Below are 23495 nucleotides of genomic sequence, written 5' to 3' on the forward strand. Positions count from 1 at the left end.
TGTGGCCTGGCCACCCTGACCATGGGGCTTCGTTGCCCACGCGGAGTGACAGGCTCGTCTGGGTGCTGCCACCACCGCGCACGGTGCCCCGGAACTCCTCCTCCACAAACAAGTGCTGCTCCCACCATTCTGGACAGTCCCCGAGGGCGGGGACCCGGCCCTGACGTCTGAATCCAACACTGAGCTACAGCAGAGCTGCCTGCACGTGGGCTGAACAAGATCAGCCGTGCGCTTCTTGAGTCGGACACTACTTTTTTTCCCAAGAAAGGTGTTGCTCTCTTATTCATAAGACTTGACTAGAGAGGAGCTCCCACTCCTTCCAAGAACCAAACCTTCCCCCCAGGACAGACCTCCCGCCCCCACCAGGAAGGAGAGGACGCTCGAGGGCCCCGATCCGGCGGGCAGCTACCTCGCCTGCGTAGCGGTTGCGCAGGTTGAGGGATGCCATGAAGTTGGAGTAGTCCTTCTTCACGCAGGCTGGCCGCTCCGTGAGCTGAGTCGCCTGCAGAGACAGAACAGTGACTGCACACCCTCGTGGCCAAAGCCCAGTGCAGTGAGGCTGTCATGCTCAGACCCGGGTTATTAAAATCTCCAGCGATGGCAAGTGAATAAAATGAAACACCTCTAAACATGCTCTGGGGTCTGCCAGGTCACATGGAAAACAGTTTTAAACATTTTACTCTGAAACATCTCTGGAAGGCAGCTGGGACTACAGCTTTGCTCCATGACCAGCTACTTCACCCCCAATGGTGTGGCTGCCCACACTGGGAAGGGACCTCGGCTCACACGGCCCCCACTTCCCCTGCCTTGGCCTCGCCTCTCTAGTCTGCCCACCCCTCCAGGCCCCTCCTCCAGCTGGACCTGCCCAGTGTCCCCAGGGCCACCTCATACTGTCCCTTCAGCTCCGTTGCCTACACACCAGCACAGCCAGTCGTCATACACGGACACTACTGGAGACAACCAATCCTGAGGTGCTGCGGTTTTGGGCAACTTTTTATTTTGGGGTGGTAGGAGTGGGGGGAAAGAAGGTCAGGGGAAAAGATATAAACTGAGTAAAACTGAACCACAAACAAAAAATACGCGGTTTTCTCATAAAAATTTTAAGCTGGTTCATTTTTAAAAAGGTGACCTGAGAGTGCATTACATTTTTTGGAGACAGTGGCCTGGAGCAGGCGTGTGTGGGAAACTGGCTCTGCCACTCACTGTCCCTGACCTCGGCCTGCTCCCCAGGAAGTGGGGACACAGGGTCCTCTCACCAGGCTGAGCACAGTCCTGAGGGACCCAGAGCTGCCAGACCCTCCCTTGCATCTCTCTGACCCCGCTCCTGTGCCCCGAATCAGTCCCCAGCCCACTCCCCTCTGGGCGGAGAGGTCAGCCAGGCCACAGGCTGCACCTTCTGCAGGGCAGGGGCTCTAGGGCCGGGGTCTCCCAACAACCAGAGATCAAAACACAAGGTAAAAACGGTCCTTCCCTCCTGAGCAACAGGAAAGGGAAAAACCTAACCTAAATCTACTTTTCTGTGGAAAAATCCCGAAATCTTTTAGGCAACATCACCTCAGACCAGGACCGAGCCCCGCTGGCCTCTGCCTGCGTTCTCAGCCTGCCTACGGGGCGGCTCCCTTCCCACCTGGGCGCCTGGCCTCCCCTGACCCCAGAGCGGTCAGCACAGAGGTGCATGTGGCCACCTGGGCTCCCACGGACCGCAGAGGCCCTGCACTGGGCCCCAGGGTTGGGAGACGCCAAATCGCACCACTGCCGGACAGGCCACTGCTGCCAACCACCAGTTTTTTTTTTTTTTTTTTTTGCGGTATGCGGGCCTCTCACTGTTGTGGCCTCTCCGCTCCGGACGCGCAGGCTGAGAGGCCATGGCTCACGGGTCCAGCCGCTCCGCGGCATGTGGGATCTTCCCGGACCAGGGCACGAACCCGTGTCCCCTGCATCGGCAGGCAGACTCTCAACCACTGCACCACCAGGGAAGCCCCAACCACCAGCTTTGAGGCAAGTCTCTGATCTGGTTCAGAGGGAACCCCTCAGCGCACGTGCTGCCCCTAAAAGAACCTCAAGCAGAACGAGATGAAGCCAAGGACGTGGGGTGCGGCTCGGTCCAATGGACGGCCAGGGCAGCATGACCATAAAACGTGCTGACCGTGTCCAGCAGGACACTTCGTCCATTGTGGACCTGATCCTGATAAAGGATCAACCTTAGAGCTCCGTCAGAAACACGGTGAGCAGCTCCCCCGAGCCTGGGGTCTGCCGCAGACACCGCAAGCTCCCCACGTTGGGGCAGGGCTCCCACGGCTGATGGAGACCCCGCTCCCCAGAGGCACACGTACCCCAAGGGTGGTGTTCTGCTTGTTGTAGCTGGCAAACTGAAGGATGCTCTCGGTGGCCATGGCCAGCCCCGTGTGCTGTGACAGCCCCGACACCCAGTTCTGGTGTTTGTTCAGGTATTCCTGAGAGGGGGAAGCGCCGTGTTATTTTAAAGGTAAAAGCAAGCCTTGTGCAGCATGTGTGAGGTGGGGGAGAGAACCCTGGCTCTAAGGCTGGCGTCACCCGCCCTGATCCACTGAAGAGATGGCTCCACTCGGGCTGCCACTCCCTTGGGACCAGAGCCAGAGCCAGCCACTGTTCCTGCTGGCCTGCCGGGCCCCTGGCCATGCCACCCTCGCCCAGCCGGCATGCACCCCTAGTCCTACCTACCATAAGCGGTCGGCTCCCCTGGGCCCGCCCCCCAGTCCCACCGCACCTGCCCTCCTGGCCCCTGACCAGCATGCTCACCCCACAGGGTGTCCCATTACCCTGGGCCTGGACCAGTGTCCCTGGTCTGCTAGTTCACACCAGTGCTGTCGGTATTTCCAGCATGCTGTCTGGGTACAGCTCTCTGCACGGCTGGGAAGGAGCTCCCCAGGATGCTTTTTGATGATTTCAAGAAAGTACCTGTAGGTGAGACTTGGTGACCGTGGGCGCCCACTTCATGGCCTCCTGCAGGATCATCGCACAGCGTGCAGCGAAGTCCTTGACGATGTTCTGGAAGAGGGTGCGCCGGGCTGTCAGAGCTTAGTGAGCACAGGGCTGGACCATGTCCCCCAGAGCCTTGTGCTGAAGTTCAAACCCCCGGCCCACCTCTCGCGCTTCGCAGGTGTCAGGAACGGTAATGCGATAGGGGGTGTCCGGAATGTCGTAGTAAGGCTGGTCCTTGTGAATATCCTGAAAGCACACAGGTCCCTCTTCCAAAGCAGGTCCCTGCGCAGCACCTCCCTCCCTTCCCCCACCCCTCCCATCTGTGATGGGAGCCCCCCAACCCCCCATTCACCGCTTGTGGCATGAGCTAGGCTCAGGAGGGTGGGCGGGGTACTCACGGCGCTCAGCGACAGCGACAGGGTCTGCAGGATGTCCAGCATGGTCTTCAGTACTGTCCCGCTCCAGAGCAAGTGGGGGAACCTGCACCCAGAGCCACCTCTCAGGGCCCAGAAGCCACCTGTCCAAGGAGCTGTGCTCCTTAAGGCCCCTCCCCCCTCCTGCTGCCCAGCCCCGGCCACCCCAGCCCCATCATCTTGGTTATGCGCAGGCCAGACCACTCCCTGCTCCCCACAGGGATCCTCCCTGTTTTCAACCAGGGCCCGTACCCTCACGTGGAACATGGCAGGACAGGTGACCCTCGAACAATGGGGGGCTGGGGATGCCGACCCTCCACACAATAGAAAATCTGTGTGTAACATAGCCGGCCCGCCGTTTCCGCAGTTCCACAACCGTGGCTTGTGTAGCACTGCAGCGTTTACCACTGAAAACCCCCCGCTGCTCAAAGCGGGTGGCCCTGGGCCAAGGGGAGCAGGCTGCAGGCTCGGTGGCCTGGCTCAGACACGCCCTCTGGCCCTACCTGGATGGGCACATGGTGTCTGCTGCAGGCTCCGGGGATGCCTGCGGGAGCTGCAGGCAGGCCCGGCATGGCAGTGCACTGAGGCTGGCCCAGCCCACTGTGAGGGCCCTTACCTGGGAGGGCCCGTTCCATGAGCCTGCCGTGCCTCCCAACACAGCAAGGAAAGCCCAGGGTGGAACCAGCTCAGGGTGAGCGCTCCTCCTCCTAAGGGCCTGGGAGAAACTAATTCCACCAGGTCCTCTGGCCGGGCCCTGGGCTGGGAGACAGCACTTATGATGGCCGTGAGCGTCCCAGAGCAAGCCCAGAGCCCTGCAGCAGGGAGGGTGGGATCCGGAGAACAGGGACGTGACACCAGGTCAAGAGATGTGCTCTAAGTAGCACCGACCACTCTGAACAGGGGAGGGTTAGGCCACTGACTCCTCACTTGCCAACGTCCTGTGGGGGCTGCCCCGTCCTTTGAGAGCTGTGACTCTGAGTCCACTTTTCTCTGTACTGATGATGCAGGGTCGACCCTTCCCTGCATCCCAAATCTAGATGTGTGCACACAAACATATGCACACAAACATGCACACACAATGCAAACATGTGCACACACGTGAACACACACACAGCACCAGAAGGAAACCGAGCTCACTTGTCCACCAGCCCAGACAGGTACTTGTCGGCCACCCTCCGGATGCGCTTGTGGATGTGGTTGAAGTTCACCAGCAAGAACTGCGCATGGCGCTCCAGCTCCTCCTCGTTCTCCTTGGTCTTGGCCTGGATTCAGAAGAGACAGGTTGCAGGCCCCGCATGGCCCCGGCAGGCGTGCGCTGGCGCTCCAACAAGGCTTACTTTATCCGCCATCATGTTCAGGAAGGCGTCAAACACCTTGTCGGCAACGGCGATCACGCACTGCATCATCCCTGCAACAGGAGGGCAGGGCATCAGCGGAGGGGACCACCGTCTCATCTGTTGCTGATACAACACTGTCCCCCAAACTCTCGGCTTTACTTGCATTTCCCCCCATGGCCCACTTTCTGTCCCGGGACCCAGTCCAGGGCACCCCTTGGCATCCGCTCAGAACGGCTCTGAGCCCAGTAGTCTGTGCTGATTCCTTGGGCTGTTCCAGTCTTTCTGTCCTCCCCACTTCTGAAGGGCACAGGCATCTTGTAAGGTGTCCCTCAATCAAGGTGTGTGTGATGCTCGCTCATGCTTGGACCAAGCTCGTGGGATTTTAGGTGAAATGCCCTCCTGGTCGCATCTTATGGGGGGAGGGTGAAGTTGGTGCCCCCATCACTGGTGGGCTGGCCCTGAATGCTCCCTCTACCCTCAGATGCGAGTCCCCAGGTCCAGCCCTCACTCTGGGGCCGGCGGGGGGGGCAGCGGCTCCCGAGAACCTGTACACGTCAAGCTGTGCAGAGTCCCCCACTTCTCCTGGAAACCATCTATCAGTGTGTTCTGCGGCAGCTGTCCCTCTGGTTCTTGTCGACATTTTCTATCTTCCGCATTCTTTCTCCTTTTAGCAACTGGAATTCCACCTGAAGGCATGTCCCTCCCCGTGTTTTATTTATTCAACCATCTAGTCAGTAGGGACTCACTGACGCTCATCATTTGTGTGGCTGCTCCCTCTGGTCGGCTCCTGGGCCCTGCGACACACCTCCCCACCTTCTCCTTCTCTCTTTTTCCTCTTGTTTCAGCGTGACCTTGCTTTCTGGCCCTGCAAGGCACCCTAGGCTCAGCCTATACTCTCCCTGCCCCAGCTCTCCCTAGAGTCACCATTCCTCCACAGAGCCCGGGTTCCTTTTACTGGAGAACAGTGTTCTGAGACCAAGATCTGGGCACTGGGTGTGCTCAGTGCTGATGGGGTAGAGCAGAGTTTTAAAAACAACAGTGGGAGAACCGCAGTGTTGGCGAGAGAACTGTGAGAAAACACCAATGCGTCCTCCACGACACACCCTGTGTAGCTAGGACGGTTGGTGGCCATCCCTGTGCTGCCAGCGGAGGGGGCTTCCGGGCCCCCCACTGTCCTTCCTTGCCAGCCCCACAGGAGTCAAACCAACCTCTGGAATGTTGTGCAGGGTCACATGGAGCAGCACCTCACAGTCCCTGGGGTGATTTCTCAAAAGATTTCTCCAAGGACTGATTTTTCAACAGAAGAAAAAAATGGTACCCAAGACACCTGGGAGTTAGTTCTCCACTGGCAAGAACAAGCTGCTCGAGTCGTCAGTGTGCTGATGGCGCTGGCGTGGGAAGGACTCCTCACTACTTGTTTTTTTTTTTTAATTTATTCATTTTTATTTATTTATTTGGTTGCGCCAGGTCTTAGTTGCAGCAGTTGAGCTCCTTAGTTGCGGCTCACTGGCTCCTTAGTTGTGGCTCACAGGCTCCTTAGTTGTGGCAGGCAGGCTCCTTAGTTGCGCCATGCAAACTCTTAGTTGCGGCATGCATGCAGGATCTAGTTCCCTGACCAGGGGTCGAACCCGGGCCCCCTGCATCGAACCCCTCCCCCCTGGGAGCTCGGAGTCCTATCCACTGTGCCACCAGGGAAGTCCCAAGACTTCTCACTACTAACTGTATCAATGCCAAATTTATTAACCTTAGAATCATCACTCAGCATTCCTCAAAACATTTTCCCACACTGTTAATCAACCAGACCTTTGTGGATCTAGCAAATCAAGGATGCTTGTAAAAAAAAAAAAATCATGCATCCAAGAGCACTTGGAGAGTAAATTAGGAGAATGTGTAAAAAAGAGTAAATCCATTGAATAATCTGTTCAGACTGGGGAATATCTGCAGGTATGTGTCCATTGACTCCAGCAAATTTCAGAAAGCATGATTCAAAAAAATGCCTTTAAGAATAGTAAAACACTGTTCATTGAATCTGAAAAGCTAATTCTTTTTGCAATCAATCAATAAAAACAATATTTGTTTAAAAAGATTCTGTAACATAACTTCATGAATAATTTCTTCCTAACATTTTAGGAACTAGTTTAGTTTCTTAAAAACTTTTCTGAGAATACTTGAAATGATTGCTAATACCATTTACTGAATAAATGCGTTATTACATGAGAAACATTAAAAAATTTGTGGATTGGGCATACTAAATTTTCATCAACTATTTAAACACATTTATAAACTTCATCATATTCTTCTAAGCATTTAATTAAAGCATAGGTCTAATATTTCAGTCCCTTCAATTTTTAAATACCTTATAAATCAGCACATAGACCAACACAATGATGCTACAATTTATCAGTGTCCTTATACTAAAACTGGTAAACAGTGCCAGTACCATGCATTTAATTTTTTTTCTTTGCTACTTCAATTTTAATATGTCTTCATGTTTTAATTCCTATTCTTATCTTAGGTTCACCTCAGTAAGGTTCTGGTGATGGGACATTTTGATACCCTAGAGAGGTTAATTCTGTTTCTGTCTCCCTGGGAGTGTCGTCCTGTTGGGACTGGTCACACGGAGGCCCTGTGAGCCCAGGGTCTGAGGACACTGCATCCTGGGACTTGTGAGTCCTCATGTTTCACACAGACTTTTGTATCCTGAAACTTTCCCGGAAAAGAAGGATGCAGTCTTAAATCAGATGTGGCCCACAGGTCCTGGCCTGCTGGAAATATGTGGTAGCGAGTGGGGTCTCCTTGTGGGCAGCAGGCCTGCTGAGGCGTGGAGCCCCCACGGCAAGGAGCGGGATACCCCCCAGCGAGCTCTCTGCTCTCCGCTAATGAGCGTCTCTAACAGGCTGCTCGTGGGACGTCTCTGCCCATCACCTGCTGGGCGCCCTTCCTAGCTGGTCACTCTGAGACCAGGTGTGACCTTACACAGCTGCCCCGCCTCTCCCTGGACCATGCGGCTCTTTCTTGCTGCTCCCTCTTTCCTGATTGCATGAGAAAAACAACTACACGTCCCTACTTCACAAACACTTTAGTGGAAAAAACAAAATTATAATATCGTATATATAATCATATATAATATATATGTAATCTCCTAATGTATTTGGATATATACATCCTAGTATATTTGCCCTTCTCTTAAGCAAGATAATAGAAACACTGTATCCATGCTCGAATTCTGATATCTGTTAGCTGGGAGCCCCTGCAGCCTGATTCTCAGTCCTCTCAGCCTGCCTCAGGCGCCTGAGAAGAACTACTGCTCCTTGGCCACAAGATGCCCCAGGTCCATCCAGACCGTCCGAGGAGTCCAGGGTCCCTCAGCAGAGGACAGTGTCTGGGACTGAAACCTGGGGGCTGGAGCACATCTGAGCATCAGTGCTTCTGCTCTCGGGCCCCTGGCAGCAGAGGCAGAGCCAGAAAGATGTATATGCTTTAGGATCAAATGTTTTATACTGATCTTTCCAATGTAGTACATAGCCTCATGAAACTATTTCCTCAACACAGACAGAAAACAGGATGCAGTATTCTTTACACTATTAAATCTCAGTTCATTATGAGAAGCCCGCAGAAGTCAACTTACCAGACTTGTCTTTCTGAATAGCTTTATCCTCAAAGTAGCAGAACATTACCTGGAAGCGGTCAGGATCTGTCGAGCGCAGGACCCTAGAGGGAACAGCTCAGAGTGAGTCTGAAGCTCTGGCCCCCTGGCAGATGGAATGTTGCCCAGGCGGATGAGGCTTCGAGGGCAGCCGCCCCCTGCGAGCCAGGGGTTTTAAGGGTCACATGCACAAGGTCCTAACGGCACCAGCTGCATGTCCATCAGCCAACGGCGCAACAGACAGCCACCAAAATGAGAGGCAGCTCTCTGTGCTGTTACAGAATATTCGAGACTTTCGGCTGGGAGGAAAGGGCGAGGTGCAGCGGGACAGGTGTGAACAGGTATGATCCCACATCCCGCTGTGTGCGGGTGGGATACACGCATGAGCACATGGCTGATTTCTAGAAGGGAAAGCTAAGAGATGGCAACAGGGGGCCTCTCTGGACTCAGGACCAGCAAACGGAGACGTGCATTTCTCCTCCTTAGCGTCTTTTCTACCATCCAATTCTCTTCTTCTCTGTTTTACACACCATGGACATTTTTACAAGTAAAACAATATCCCTACCCTTGAGGGAAAAAGGAAGAGAAAGGAAAGGAAGGCATGTGCTTGAACCAGGGCCCCGGTGCAGGGTGCCTGGCATCTGGGGCTCCACTGAGACAGCCAGGCGCGTGCTCAGCAGTGCGCGTGGATGACGTCCGCACCCACCCTCTCAGATTAAGGCTCCACGGGAGCCGGGGGCTCAAGCGCAGACACTCTCCAGCGCCCTCGTGCACATGGCGAGGTGTGCTGTTGTCTGAAAGCTCTCCTGATAATTGGCGGCTGGGATCTAAGCCAGGCTCTGGAGTAAAGGCTTCAGGGCTGCTTCTCGGTGCTGACAGGAGTCCAGGGGATCTGGCAGGCAGCCCCCGGTGAGAGCTGGGCTCTCAGAGCCGCCCGCCAACTAGAGAGCCCGCCCGAGAGCCCTGGGTCACTGTGGGGCACACCGGGGAGTGGACACAGCCCACAGCCCTGCCTGCAGGTGCTGGAGGCCAAGCGGGCCCAGAGACCTCTCCTGGAGCTACACGTGCCAGGATTAGACCCAGGCTTTTGCTGTTTTGGTTTGGCTTGGTTTTTCTTTGGCTTGGTTTTTCTTTGAAAATATATTTTGTAAAAAAAGACCAGAAGGAACGATACTAACCACTACAGATGGTGCTGGTGAGCAGAGTGGGTTTCTTCCCTCAACTATTTCTACGGTTTTGTATAATGTTCTCCTATTACTTATACAACTGAAAAAAAATGTGTAATGAAAAAAGAAAAGTCAAAGTTCCCTTGGCTGTGGGGACTCTGGGACTGCCGGGAGGAGGGGACTAAGGGGGGGAGGACTCACTCCCACTCACCCAAAACAGCTTCCATCTGGTTTATATGTCAAGCTTCCAAGCAAGATCCAATCTACTGGAGGGTCTCGTGGCACCAAATAAAGATTAAAATAGTGGCGTTGTCCAAATATCCCTTGCTTTAAGAAGCAATACTTTCCATTTTAAGCGGTTTGAGAAAGACCTTATTCTATATCTAACTGCACCTGTCTTGTGACCTAAGCAAATGTCCTCCTGCAGCCCCCCACAGCGGGTCCACAGGGTGGGCGGCTGGGCTCTGGACATCCTGCTGCTGCTTCCAGTCTCCCTTTACAGGGAGGCAGCAGGCACTGCCCTGGAGACCATGTGGGTCTCAGGCCAAATCAGGGACCGTGACCTTGGGCAGCTTCTTTGAGCGCCTGGGCCGTGGTTCCCTCCTGTGAAGTGGGGTGTACAGTGCCCACCTTGTGGGCTTGCTGGGGGGCCTGTCAGCGCACGGAGCTCGTGCAGCTCCTGTGGGGCCGGCGCTCCATCCATGTTAGTGCTTCTAGCTGTCAGCTCCCTGTGGTTGCAGAGGCGTCCCAAGTGTCAGGTGCCCCGGAGGACTGTTTGGAGCAGCCCCCCACTTCCCGTTTGCTGTCTGTGCTCCAATGTGGTCCTGGAACCAGCCCGGGGGTGCCCTAGAGCGTCTCAGAGAGGGCTGGTTCCTGGCAGAGGCTCTGACCCGTCAACTGCACTGAGTTGGTGGCAGCTCTGGTGACAGCTCAGAACCTGTTCCCTCGGGGAGGTGGCACCGGCGTCAGACCCCTGGTGTGTTACTACATGTGGCATCCAGTGATGAGGAAGGACAAGCACAGGAGAAGAGCAGAAGGGGTTCGGGGTGGTTTTTCTAAGACAGCTTACTTGTTAGGAGGAACTGAGAAAAGCCCAAGCCTGGAAGGAACACAAACATAAAACCAGCTCAATCGGGGGTACAGGTGGCAAAGCTCATGTACCTCATGTACTCCAGCCGGTAAACGGACAGAAGGTAGGTGGACATGGCGAAGTCCAGCTTGTTGATGAGGGCGGACACCTCGGGGGCCGGGTCCAGCAGGTTGATGATGGTGCTACGGAGCTCGCTCAGCTCGGCCTGGGGACGAATGCCAGGACTGCTTGGGCACGGGTGGGCGTGGCTGCTCCCCCAGATGCAAACCCCGGGGCCGTGCCCGTGAACCAGACACGCAGGACTGGCTCTCACTGTCCCAGAGGGCTTCCCGAAACCCTGCCCGGTACCACCCATCTTTAGCAGGCGGGCATCCTTACGGGGGTGACTGTGTCGTTCTTCATGGCTGAGTTGTATTGGAGGACAGACCGCAGGGGCTCTTTGCTGGGAAAGGTGAGCAGGGGGGACTTGGTGGCTATTTCACAGACGCCCTCGTACCACTCTTCCGGCCAGAGTCCTGCAAGAGAGCGTGGGCTGAGGTGCCTCCTGGCTTGAGAAGAGCTCCGGCAAGGCCCATGCTGAGCTTCTGGAGTCGTGGGTCCTCTGGTTGAGCCACTGTCCCAAAAATGTGGCACAAAAACGAGTCTGTTTCCTAATGGGGGCAGGTTTCCCTAAGGTATGTGGTGTTCCAAGAACCCTAAACGACTTCGGGAAGTGTTCCCTGAGGAGGTGGCAGCCGCACTGGGCCTGTCTTGTGCGTGGGCACAGGCACCATTAGGTCGGGCCCTTTCTCACCTTGGTCCTTACGCTGCACTGTCCTCCCTGGGGCAGCAAACGTCCCCTACCTGACCCCTCCACGGCGAATCCCATCAGCACGGAATAGAGCCAGAAATCCCGGAAGAGCTTCTGCAACCGGGGCTTCGCTTCTTTGATGGGCGGCAACCGCCGGGTGAGCTGATGGGCCGAGGAGAGAGGGAGAGGTGGTTACCTGCATATGAACCTGACACCTACAGGCGTAAGCTCGAGACCCATTCTCCAGGCTTCTTCTCAGAGAATAGGTCAGTCAGACTGGGCAGGAGAAGGCACAGGGCACAGTAACCAGCAGCCCTCACAGAGCTCGCCCAGAAACGCTCCTGAGCCTCTTGTATGCGGGGCGGGCTCTGCACTGGGAGGGAAAAGCCCTTCGGCCTCGTTGGGAGGCAGGCAAGCAGCATCCCAGAGCTCCTGGGGACCCAGGGATGGGGCGCTTGGTGTTCACAGGCGGGCAGGGAACAGGGAGTAGCCGCCTGGCCACAGGAGCACCAGGCCCAAGGGCCAGAACCATGGCGGGCGGGGCAGTGACCTTGGGCAGAACCCCAGGGTGTGAAGCAGGTAAAAGCAGAGTGCTCGGGGGCAGGGGTGAGGCTGGAGTCCCTGCGTCCCTGTCCCCATGGTGTCCCACCCAGTGTGTGGCAGGGGAAGGCGCCTCAGGTATGGAAAACAGTTACATGTGTGCACAATGCCTGGTGGGCAGGTGGACCCTCCAGAGTCCCCAGCAGAGGTCAAGCCCCCACACAGCGCTAACCAACCTGCAGCGAGGGGGGCTCAGTGGTCCAAATGCTTATGATCTATGAGTACCAAGTATGGGCTAGGTGCTGGCGAGGATTCGCCTCCTGCTGGGGCCCGGGTTCGATCCCTGGTTAGGGAACTAAGATCCTGCAAATAGTGCGGCGTGACAAAAAAACAAAAACAATAAAACCCACCACAAACTAAAAATAGAAATGATCACGGAGCCACGGCCCCCTGCGAACACCTGAGTGGATGTGAGCATGGGAAGCACCAAAGTACGGCCCTGGCTATCCCACAACGGACAGCAGAGCGGGGCTGCATGTCCTGCAGATGGCAGACAGGTCCGGGCCAGGGTCTCCTTGTGCTCTGAGTCTCTACCTGCACCCTCCCCTCCACTGTCCATGGAGGAACAGCTCACAGGAGGGTGGGGACACCTTGCCTAGCAGGCACGTCACCCCAGAGCCCAGGATGAGGTCAGGAGCTGCGATCACTTAGAGGAAGAACGCGGAGCTGGAAGATGCGAGAGGGGCCCTCCCATGTCCAGGGGAGCATCAGAGCCGTCACCCCCGATGCAAAGCCCTGGGCCGCAGAGCGTCCTGGCTGCTCCTGTAAGCTCATCCACACAGAGACGGTCAGGCCTCCAATCACTGGGAGTCACAAGCCACTCAGTGGTGACCAAAGACACAACGAGGGCTTTGTGCTGACAAAGCTGGTTGAGCAGTGTTTGATCTGGGATGTATTTACTTTGGAAAACACGACAGCAGTCCAACACCAAAGGTCACACTGAAGCCTGCTGGTGACTTTGGCCGATTCTGTCCCTGCAAAGCCAGTTCTCAGCAGCACAGAGGTAAGTAGGTTTCTAACGTTTCTGCCGATTATGAATTCTTATTTGAGGTAGTTAGAAATGGGTAACTGGTTTGCTTCCCTATCCAACTACATTCAAACGCTCTCTACACCATCTTAGAAAGGGTAAGAGGTTTTGTTAAGCTGCCCATGATAACATTCTGTCAGTTACGCTAGTGGACTATCAGCCAACCGGGGAGGAGGGACTGCGCTAGGTTAAGGACCTGAACTGGGAATGGTGCTGGGGGCTGTGGGCGGGCACCCTAGTTCTGGGGCATCGCAAATGGTTCAGAAAAATGACGTGTGTCACACACGCGCACACACACGTACGTATGTAGAGAGACCTGGCGAGTCTGGAGACGCAGGTACAGGGTGGGTGTTCTCTGTGCCGTGCTTTCAACTCGTTTGTGAGTCTGAAGTTATTTCAACCTGAAGGGTGTCTACAGCTCCATTACCCCCACTCCGTCTGGGCTGGGAGACAGCAGCCAGGAGGGACGAGGGACCACAAAGCCCAGCCCCGCTCCACGCAGCCAGCCTGAGAAGGCGCCACAGGAAATGCGCATAAAAACAAACTTTTGAATGATTTCCCTTTAAAAAATACTGCTTCTCTTCAAAGATAGTAATCTGGATTTAAACACAACCTAGTGATAATTTTAAAGTATCTTCTTTAACTCTTGTGATACTAAATGGCAAAACAACAGGAAGATTTACCTTTCAGGTACCTAATTTTTTACCACATGAGATAATTGAGATACCTTCTGCTTCCTCTGATGGGAGCATAATGCAAAGTGTTTTGGGCTTTTCATCGTATAATACAGGAATAGGAAGAAGCAAGTACAAGAAGCTTCCACACGTACTATCTGAATACAGGAGCAAAAAGACACGAATGTTTTCAACCTCTGCCTCCCTGTCTGGTCTCAGATTCCTTTTCCTGAACTCTTGTTTATTCAAGTTGGGTTTTTTAAAGCTTATTTTAACCTGAGAAGGATACTTTCAAGTGTAGCCTAGCAAGAAGACCTCTTCTTTTCTCACTTTTTCAGTGTCTTGCCATTAATACCCATGCCCAATTCTACCTAGAACCTGGGCCCGGTTCCACCGGCAGGCACACACATTAGACACTGTGTCCTGAGTGCAGGCAACGTGTGTGGCAGCCTCGGCTACGGGCTGGGGGGAGGGAAGGGGACAGGAAAAGACAACAGACAGTTCTAAGTCAGAAACCATGTGACTTTCTTCTCCAAAATGTCGTGATTAGAGGAGTGTGCAAGCTGACTGTGTTAACAGTGCTGCAGAGAAGAGCCGAGGTGGGGACTGGGGCAGGGACAACGGTGCTGGCACTCCAGGCCAAACGGGCAGAGCCCTAGACACAGGGAAGGGGCTCCACTAACCTGGGTCTAATCTAGCCACTGGCACATTCAGGCAGGCTCAGCACCCCCGATATGCACAATGCTCTGCGCGGGGAGCTGAGTCACCAAAGCCCCTGGTCCAGCACCGGCGCCCAGAAGAGGCTCCGCCGAGAGTCACTGCCATCGCCAGCACACCATCTTCAGGCCTAACAAGTCCCGATATTTACCTAACAGGAGCCAGTGATTCTTACCTGGCCTGGAGGGGAAGCAGACATTCTGTTCCTCAAAAACGTACCAGATGGTCACCCACCTGACAAACCTGACAAGACACTCTCCTCTTTCTGAGGTGATTAGAAGGGATGCTGGGATCCTGCATGACTGAGCAGCAGTATAAACACCTGCTGTCACTGTCCTGGAGACACAGAAGCATCGAATAATAGCTCATTTCCCAGGATGCAATTCACAACCAGGAAGGAAGCAAGAGAAGGACAAAGCCGTCTGGCAGCCAAACTGATGTGACAGGTGGAGGGATGGGAGACAGACGGCTCATCCCACAGTATCTGTTAAAAACGTGCTTTGTTTACTTAAATAGAGGGAGCGCCCCTCAGGCCTTCAGTAAGAGCTTTCTGACAGCACCCTCACCCAGACCCTATACACCTGGTGAGACTATTTGTAACCCCAGCCAGAAACACTTCTGTGGGAGAGCTCTGGTCCCTCCTGAAAGCAGTGGGAGCTGACTGACAGATACAAGGAGAAAACGTACACCTGCAGCGAGGTGTACCCTCATCCCCCATGGCTGCAGGAAGACCGGCACCCACCATGTCCACTGGGCCCCCAGGTGATCCCTGCACTGCAGACACAGTCCAAATCACACAGATTAAACCACCCCAAATAACTGCTAGCACAGGAGGTGGAGCCTCAGCCTGCCTGGCGCCCACCACCACCACCTGGCAGTGTCCTTGTGAGCTGTGCTTTACTGCACATGGGCCCCCATCCAGCTGGGGGACCTGTGTGCCTCCAGGGCCCACCCAATATGTCACTTGAGGAAGGGACACAAAGTTCAGTGAATGAATGAAAAGGAAACTCCCTGGGGCCCCTGAGCCCTATGGTTTTGCACACTTTCAACAAGGGGTTCTGATCTGGGCCCAGTGGTCCTCCAGGCAGGTTCATGAAGCCACACAAAATGTCAGGCGTCTGTTTTATCTTCAGCAGATCCTAAAATGGTTAGACACTGGCACCCCTGGGGCCCTTCCTGGGTCGTGGCCGGGGGCCTGCAGAGGTGTGTGTGTGAGTGTGTGGGGCGGGGAGGGGGCAGTCTGCCAGGCTGCCCTCACCACGTCCTGCTCTCCCTCCAGCTCCATCTCCGCCAGAATGCAGCGCCTGCTGCACCCTCTCGTGGTGTCCCTCCTCCTGGCATCCACGTGTGGGAACCTCAGCCCTCGGGGTCAGCTTGATAGCGGAGGGGGAGACCTCGAGTCTGAGGACCCCCGGTGGGGGCAGCTGAAGAGTGGAAACCTGAGCAGACCCCTCCTGCCTGCCGACTTCCACAAGGAGAACACAGTCACCAACGAGTGGATCGTGGACGGGGAAGAGGACGACGACTACCTGGACCTGGAGAAAATCTTTGGGGAGGATGACGACTACATTGACGTCGTGGACGCGGTCTCGCCCGTGGACCCTGGGACTGGCGCCGGCAGCGTGCTCCAGCTCTTCCCGGGCAAGAGCCGCATCCAGCGGCTCAACCTCCTCAACGCCAAGTTCGCCTTAGACCTCTACCGGGCGCTGAAGGAGCGTGTCGGTGCCTCGGACAATGTCTTCCTGGCGCCCGTAGGTGTGTCCACAGCCATGGCCATGCTCTCCCTGGGCCTGCGGGGGGACACCCACAAGCAGGTACACGCTGCCCTGCGTTTCACCGACTTTGTCAACGCCAGCACCACATACGAGCTGGGCACCGTCCACAACCTGTTCCGGAAGCTGACCCACCGCCTCTTCCGGAGGAATTTCGGGTACACGCTGCGGTCCGTCAGTGACCTGTACATTCAGAAGCAAGTTCCAGTCCTGGACGACTTCAGAGCCAAGGTCCGACAGTACTACTTCGCCGAGGTCCGGGCGGCTGACTTCTCTGATCCCGCCTTCATCTCCCAAACCAACCAGCACATCTCGCGGCTCACCAAGGGCCTCATAAGAGACGTACTGGAGGATATGGACCCCGCGACTCAGATGATGCTCCTGAACTGCATCTACTTTAAAGGTAAGAGGTGGCGACATTTCTCAGGGCAGACGCGCGGGCGCTCTCAGCTCACAGGTGGGCCGAACTGCAGACTCTACTTCCATTCCTCTGGGAAACCCAGACACGGGGTCAGCTCGCAGGGACAGGGAAGGTCCTGATGAGGTGACAGGGCAGCTGACACTTAGAAATCCTGCGCTTTACGCCTCGCCACAGCCTTGAGAGACGGCCACTGTTATGAGTGTCTCCATCTTACAGACAGAGAATTAAAACGCTGCTCCGGAGAGATGGCGGTAAGGGGCAGAGCCAAGCTCCAGCCTCTGTTAGATCAGAATAACGCAAAAACCTTTCCAGCATCAGGTCAACCTGGATCTGAGCTTTTTCGTTTCCTTTCCCAACAGACAAAATGCTGACAAAAGGTTCACCCTAAGTAACTGACATTCACACCCCCACTCCTTTCCAGGCAGGTGGGGGCGGGGAAATCAACCCTTATGTCTAGAGCAACTGTTCCGGGCCAACACCAAGCACCGAGGCACTTCCTAAGGAGGCCCTCCCACCCCCAGCCAACCACCCACACCTGCGCACACACAAACACACAGAGCCCCAGGACTCTAGAGATAAACAGGCACGGGTCTGTAAATACCAGGCCTCGCTTTTAAAATGCCCTGATGAGACCTGAGCCAGGAGAAACCTCTACTGCCCTCCACCTGCCCAGCGAGCCGAGGGCACACATGAAGAGCGGGGTCACTGCACACTAGTGCGGTGACATGCAACCACTCTCCCCTCTGCCACCAAGGACTAGTGGGCACCAGCCAGGTCAGTCCTGGGAGGCCACGTTCCCTGGTTGGTCAGCTCCAGCACAGTTTACGGAGGTCCAGGGAGCCCCTCTCCTGAAAGTGGCTGAGGGGCAGTGGGGCCAGAGTACCCACCAGCCGGGACACCTGCTCCGTGCCCAAGCCGAGGCCCCCCCGCGGCTGTGCGGAATGCTGCCAAAGGGCAAAGCAGGGGGAGGGAGCCAAGACAGGAGGAAGGGTTCAGAGGCTGAGCCAGACCCCTGGCTCCCCCGACGCCAGGCACAACGCCAGCCTTGCGGTGGGCGGGTCCAGGCTGAGGCTCCAACAGGCCCGTGACAGGCACATGGGACATACTCAGTGAACACACACATGTTCTTTCATCCCTGGCTGGCGGGACAGGTTTGGGAATGAAAACTGGAGGTCAGCCCTGGTCTCACTCCCCTAACCACGTGGCCTCGCAAATCCCACTGTTACATGCTCAGTGGGTCTGATGTTGCCAGTGACACTTGAGAGTAATTTCCTGTGTTCAGGGGTGACTTTGACAGTGAGTGGGAGACCCCTGGGTGGCACTGAGGCCCTCAGCCCTGCCAGCCTGTGGGCACCCCAACTTCCAGAGCCTCTGCCTCAGCGCAGTCAGTATTCAGAGCAGGCAGGGACACGTCCCAACATGGGAACCAGGGTCACGCAGACGGCAAACGTGGCGGCAGGGCACATGAATCCTTGCCCACACACCGGAAGGCTTGCTGGATCAGGGCTGGGAGTCAGAGAGATGAAACGCCAGTAGCACCAGCTCTCATGGGTGCATATCACAACAGTCTGGATGTGTAACTCTTAGCTCTAGCTCCCAAATCTCTGTCACTACTTTGATTTTAATTTCAAATGTTACGAGCACTCTGTAAAACACAGTGAAAACAGAGGCTGGGCCTCAGGAGTAAAGGAAGGAGAGAACCTGGGAGAGGCGGGGCAGCTGCAGCAAAGCTGGGAAAGCCGTGGCTGGAGCCCAGGGGAAAGGGGGTCTCCCCCAGGGCAAATGGCACAATCTGGGGCGGGGAGAGACCAGGGACACCGCTCACACCCACCATGCACAGGGTGGCCCCCCGCAGAGAGCTGCCTAGATGCCTGACTCACAGGGCTGAGCAGCCCTGGGCGGAGGCCGGCTCCGGAGAAGGACCCAGATCAGAGGCGGGTGGGCACTGCTGTTATGCCTCCCCCAGGAGCCTCCTGCTTTTCGGACACCCTGCCCCACCCACCAGCTGGAAACCTTGAACAGGTTACTTGGCTTCTCCCCTCTGCTTGCTCATCTGTGAGATGGGGGTGGTGAAAGCCCCGCCCCTCACGGTTGCTAGGAGTCGATGTAGCACAGGAAGGGGCTGGAGGAGGCCTGGCACATGGCCAGTCTCACCAGTGGGCGGGCGGCCCTCACTTCCAGTTACTAGCATCTTAGAGCCACACAAACACGTTCCCACTCAGGCACACGAAGCTGCCCCGAAATCCAAAGTGAAGGTGGCAATGGCAGTGCTGCCTCCCCAGGCATCCAGCCAGTCCCCATAGAGCTGATGGCAGCTCAGGGCCCTCATCTTACAGAGAGACATGCAGAGGCCCAGGCAAGGCAGGTGATGTGCTATTTAATGTCAGGATCTAACCCAGCATTCACCTGGTCTATTCACCCCATCTGCCCTCATCCGATTCCTACGAGAAGCCTCTAAAACAGTGGTTCTCAGTGTGGCGGGCGGGCCAGACCAGCACACTGGTCTCAGTGTGGTCCCCAGACCAGCAGCATCAGTATCGCCTGGGAACCGGTGAGAAACTTAAACCCCTGGCCCAAACCAGACCTGTGGGTTCATATGGTGGGGGTGGGTCATGCAGCCTGTTTGAACAAACCCTCTAAGAGAGTATTTAAACAAAAGCCTGTTCCTGCTGACCTCACAGGGTCCTGGGTGAACAAATTCCCAGCGGAAATGACACACAACCACAACTTCCGGCTGAACGAGCGAGAGGTGGTCAAGGTCCCCATGATGCAGACCAAGGGGGCCTTCCTGGCGGCAAGCGACCAGGAGCTGGACTGCGATGTCCTGCGGCTGGAGTACATGGGGGGCATCAGCATGCTGGTGGTGGTCCCGCACAAGCTGTCCGGGATGAAGACCCTCGAGGCCCAGCTGAAACCCCAGGTGGTGGAGAGATGGCAGAAGAGCATGACAAACAGGTGCCTCTGGGGCCAGGGGACTGGGGACCCAAGGAGGCTGGGGCTGTAGTCACTTTAGGGAAAGGGGCATGTGCCCCCTGGGCCGCTGTGACTTCAGCCCAAACTTTACGCTCGGTGAAAGGAGACCAGAAAACGTTGATGAGAAATGCACCGGTACTCTGTGATGTGGGGGCAGGAGCGACCTGGCTCTGCCACACACTTGCCCTGACCCCCTGGGGTCGCTTGCTGTGGGCCTAGAACCAAGACGAGCCCCCAGCCCAGTATGAGAAGCCCCGAGGTCCTCCAAATCCCCTCAGGGCGTCACTCACCATCTCACAGTCAGGACCATAGGTTGCGCTGCTGGATCAGCGCAGGAAGGATGCACAGGTCACCTCCCTGTCTTCCTGGATCCCGCCAGGCCCGAGTTAACAACTGAACCTGGTCTGGGCCTCCTTTCAGGACCAGGATACAAGGAAATGCAACTGAGGGATAGGCAGGCTCTTAGGGGCAGGTCTACCCAGGTAGCTGGGCAGGCAGCAAGCCCTGTCACTTTCTCCTTAAAACCTGTTCTGTACCCGCCTCCTTCCTAACCGCACTGCCCACGACCTTCGCCCTGAGCCAGTGGGGGCCTGACCAGTCTGCCGTCCCATGCTCCGTCTACCTGCCACGAGCCACCAGGCAGCGTCCCCACCTGCCTCTTCCTGCGAACTCTCTGTGGACTCCCACCCACAGGATGCAGCCCGCTTGCTGCCCAGCCTGGCCCACACACTGCTCTGCTCTCCCCTGTCCTCCTGCCCGGAGTCCTGCGCTCCCTCCAGCAGGCCCTGCTCAGGGCCCCCAGATCTTGTCCCCCCTCCTCCAGGATGGCCCAGTGGTTAGGCCTGTTCTCGTCACTCGGACGCTAACAGGTGGTCTTTACACTTTGCTGCTTCACGTATGGGGTCCTGGCGCACCAAGAGGGAAGGAAGCTCCTGAGAAGGGGGTGCGTCTGGCGTCTTAGCCCCACAGCGCCGTCAAGGATGGAGAACGCTAGCGCTGGCTAGTACAGAAAGCACTCTTTTTTTAAGTGCACTGAGCTGCACTTCAGCTCCTTAAACAGTAAAATACCAAATGCCTGAAAGCAGGGACCCAAGTGAGAGAATGATGTCAGATGCCTGAGCCATGAGCCAGTAACAGCTCTGCCGCCTGGCTGGTAGGACACAAACCATACAGTACCGAGGACATGACCGCATAGCAGTAACCATGCCTCAATTCTGAGTGCTGGGATTACAATGGGATGGTCTTTCCAAAATCCTCCACTGGCAGGACGAGGATATGCATTTTAAGAAGTGTTGTGTCAATTCTGTGGTACACAGACTGGAGGCGGGTGTGTGTGTTTATGGACGTTTAAGGGGAAACGTGATTCCTCTGCAACTTGCAGTTAGTAGAACCAGCCCTTCTCTTCCCTGACCAGGACACGGGAAGTACTCCTGCCCAAGTTCAAGCTAGAAAAGGACTACAACCTGGTGGAGGCCCTGCGGTCCCTGGGGGTCACAGCGCTGTTCGACAGGAACAGCAATATGACGGGGATCTCGGACCAGAGGATCGTCATCGACCTGGTAATGCCCATCCTCTGCCTGTCCCCATCCCACCCCAGGTCTGCCCCCCTTGGAGCCCCTGCTGATACCAGAGAGAAGGCAGGTGCCCGGGAGCACCCCGGCCCAGCAGGCCTACTATGGCAGAGGGCCCAGAGCGTGAGCAGGGAGTTCTGGGGACACGGTCCCGCCCGCAGAGTGCTGTGGGCAGCCCTGAGTGGCCATGGTGCACAGTGCAAAGGTGACACCGTTCACACCACACTCAGCTGATGCATGAGGACCGAGTCCCAAGGGCCATCCTGCCCAGTCACGTCCATGCCTCCCCTGCGGTTGCTTGGTCCCTTCCCTGAAGAACACGAGACTACCCACCCCCTTGCCCGTCTGTGAGTGACCACCACTATCCGACAGCTTCCCTTTTGTCCTGACGCAGTTCAAGCACCAAGGCACCATCATGGTGGACGAGGAGGGTACGCAGGCCGCAGCCGTGACCACCGTGGGGTTCATGCCATTGTCCACCCAGGTCCGCTTCAGCGTCGACCGGCCCTTCCTGTTCCTTGTCTATGAGCACCGCACGGGCTGCCTGCTCTTCCTAGGCCGGGTCGCCAACCCCACCAGGTCTTAGCGGTGGAGGCCGGGGCGTCTCGAGTGCTCTGGGGCATCCGCAATTCCATTTCCCTTCCAACAACGACCACGAGGCGCTGGGGCGGTGACCCCGTGGCTCAGGCCACCTTTCTGGGAGACATGGACGAAGGACCGCGATGCTTGCCACCATCAGGGCTGCACAGCCCAGAGGTCACCGCAGCTGCAGCACGGCGGCTGTCTCCTAGAGGGTGTCGGCGCCAGACAGACTGGCTCCCTCCACCTCACAGCAAACCCCTCCCCGGGCCCAGCAGCCCCCCTCCTCCACTCTGTCACCCAAAGCCTTTCCCCGCCAGGGCTTCCCACCTGACAGGGAACATGGGCAGGAGCTGCCCCCTCCCCAAGGCCTGGGGTGCCCTGGCCTCAGGCTCAGTCCTCTCAAGGCCCAACCTCCTGAATTGAGGTTAAATGTCTCTGCACCTGCTTTCATCTCATGGCTGCCCAGAGGACGGCATGTACCCGTAGCCATGCTTTCCACCCTAAAGATAAATAAATATCGCCACTTTTACTGGGTATAATTCTACTTTTATAACGTCAGATAACTAAAAAAGGCCACATTCAAAATAGGTGACACCCCAGCAGTGCTAGACATTGACAGAGTGACCTGAGTGCCCAACAGTGACCCAGAGCAGGCACATCCTCAGGCTCGGATGTGGCAGTGCTGCTGCATCCTGGGGGCGGGGGGGCATGGATGGAGCTGTGTGGGGGCTCCGGAAACACCAGTCTGTATGTGTGGCACATGCTTCAGCTTCCATCCCCAGGCACAGGGAGACCCTCAGACGTGCCTGCGGTGTGGGTCTGGTTCGAGAAAACGGGCGACGTCCAAGGACTATATTTCTGGACCCTTGATTCTGGGGCAAGACCAGTGGAATCCACACAGGCTGCTCAGAAAGAAGAGCGCAAGGCCTCCGCAGTGTGGGGCGGGGTACAGCGCCGGGGGGTTCAAAACTGCCACGTGTGTGGCCGTCAGACTGGGACCCCACGGGCCTGCAGTAGGCAGTGGGCTGGGGTCGAAGCCTGGTTGGCCTGACTCCACAGAGAGCTTCTGACCCAGCGAGACTGACACAGTCACAGGCAGCAAAGGGGTGCACGAGTGCTCCCTGATGTGGAGGCTGGGTTATCCCTGTCCTCACACCAACCTGGGGCTTCCACTGTTACAGAGGGGGCGTGCTCAGCCGCAGGCCTGAGTCCCACCCTGGCCCTGCTTTCACCCCTCACCCTCTCCCCCTGCCCCCTCCCCACTGCCTGAGCCAGGGCCCGTCCAGTGTCTGACACCCAGGGCAGGGGGGCCTTTCCTTGTCATCCCTCTTGCCCTCTCAGGGAACCTGGGCTTGCTGACCACCCTCTCCAAGTCCTCCTCTATTCTGAGTCAACACTGTCCTCTCCTGGGCTTGTCTGACACTTCTGGTCTTGCTGCTCTTTCCTCTGGCTCCTCCCCCACACCCCCATGCGCATCTCAAGATTCCACCTTCAGCCCTTCCCCACATCCCCCACCCAGAACGCATGAAGACACGTGGCCCGGGCTCCTCTTCAACCCCCAGGGGTCAGAGAGCTCCAGCCCCTCAATCTGCTCAGAATGCCCTTGGGCCCCCTTCAGAAACGAGGTGCCTCCATGCAGCAGATATGAACCCAGAGCACAGGCCTGCGCCAGGCTGCCTGGGTTCCACTCCCGGCTCTGGCACTTTGAGGCAAGTTCTGTGCCTCAGTCTCCCGTCTGTGCAACGGGGATAACAC

At 56.5% G+C, this 23495-nt stretch overlaps 2 protein-coding genes across 3 annotated transcripts in view; one reads left to right on the forward strand and one right to left on the reverse strand.

Moving 5' to 3' along the window:
- The window catches only part of PI4KA (phosphatidylinositol 4-kinase alpha), a 95092-nt gene that overhangs the window by 20502 nt on the left and 51095 nt on the right, over positions 1-23495 (reverse strand). For both annotated transcript variants that reach the window (XR_014295791.1, XM_082641532.1), the window contains exons 20-30: positions 11457-11565; positions 10992-11128; positions 10685-10818; positions 8340-8422; positions 4712-4782; positions 4512-4636; positions 3360-3441; positions 3124-3207; positions 2938-3027; positions 2334-2453; positions 410-502 (exon numbers count right to left, since the gene is read on the reverse strand). Coding sequence is in view for 1 of the 2 variants with exons in the window: in XM_082641532.1 (XP_082497658.1) it covers positions 410-502; positions 2334-2453; positions 2938-3027; positions 3124-3207; positions 3360-3441; positions 4512-4636; positions 4712-4782; positions 8340-8422; positions 10685-10818; positions 10992-11128; positions 11457-11565 (1128 nt within the window). In the remaining variant the exon portion in view is untranslated. The remainder of the gene's footprint in view (positions 1-409; positions 503-2333; positions 2454-2937; positions 3028-3123; positions 3208-3359; positions 3442-4511; positions 4637-4711; positions 4783-8339; positions 8423-10684; positions 10819-10991; positions 11129-11456; positions 11566-23495) is intronic.
- On the forward strand, positions 12919-22291 carry SERPIND1 (serpin family D member 1). The gene is made up of 5 exons (XM_082639909.1): positions 12919-13006; positions 15701-16596; positions 19296-19569; positions 21002-21146; positions 21553-22291. Exons 2-5 carry the CDS (start codon positions 15717-15719, stop codon positions 21742-21744), a joined length of 1491 nt encoding a protein of 496 aa, XP_082496035.1. The 5' UTR covers positions 12919-13006; positions 15701-15716; the 3' UTR covers positions 21745-22291.

Source organism: Mesoplodon mirus (genome assembly GCF_964341445.2).
Source record: "Mesoplodon mirus genome assembly, chromosome: 13".
NCBI lineage: Eukaryota > Metazoa > Chordata > Mammalia > Artiodactyla > Ziphiidae > Mesoplodon > Mesoplodon mirus.

Bases quoted from the DNA above. Each gene is read 5' to 3' on its own strand.
- SERPIND1 (XM_082639909.1), top strand. From the start codon at position 15,717: ATGCAGCGCCTGCTGCACCCTCTCGTGGTGTCCCTCCTCCTGGCATCC. The intron at 16,597-19,295 runs GTAAGAGGTGGC...CTGACCTCACAG, and splicing joins GAACTGCATCTACTTTAAAG to GGTCCTGGGTGAACAAATTC. The intron at 19,570-21,001 runs GTGCCTCTGGGG...TTCCCTGACCAG, and splicing joins CAGAAGAGCATGACAAACAG to GACACGGGAAGTACTCCTGC.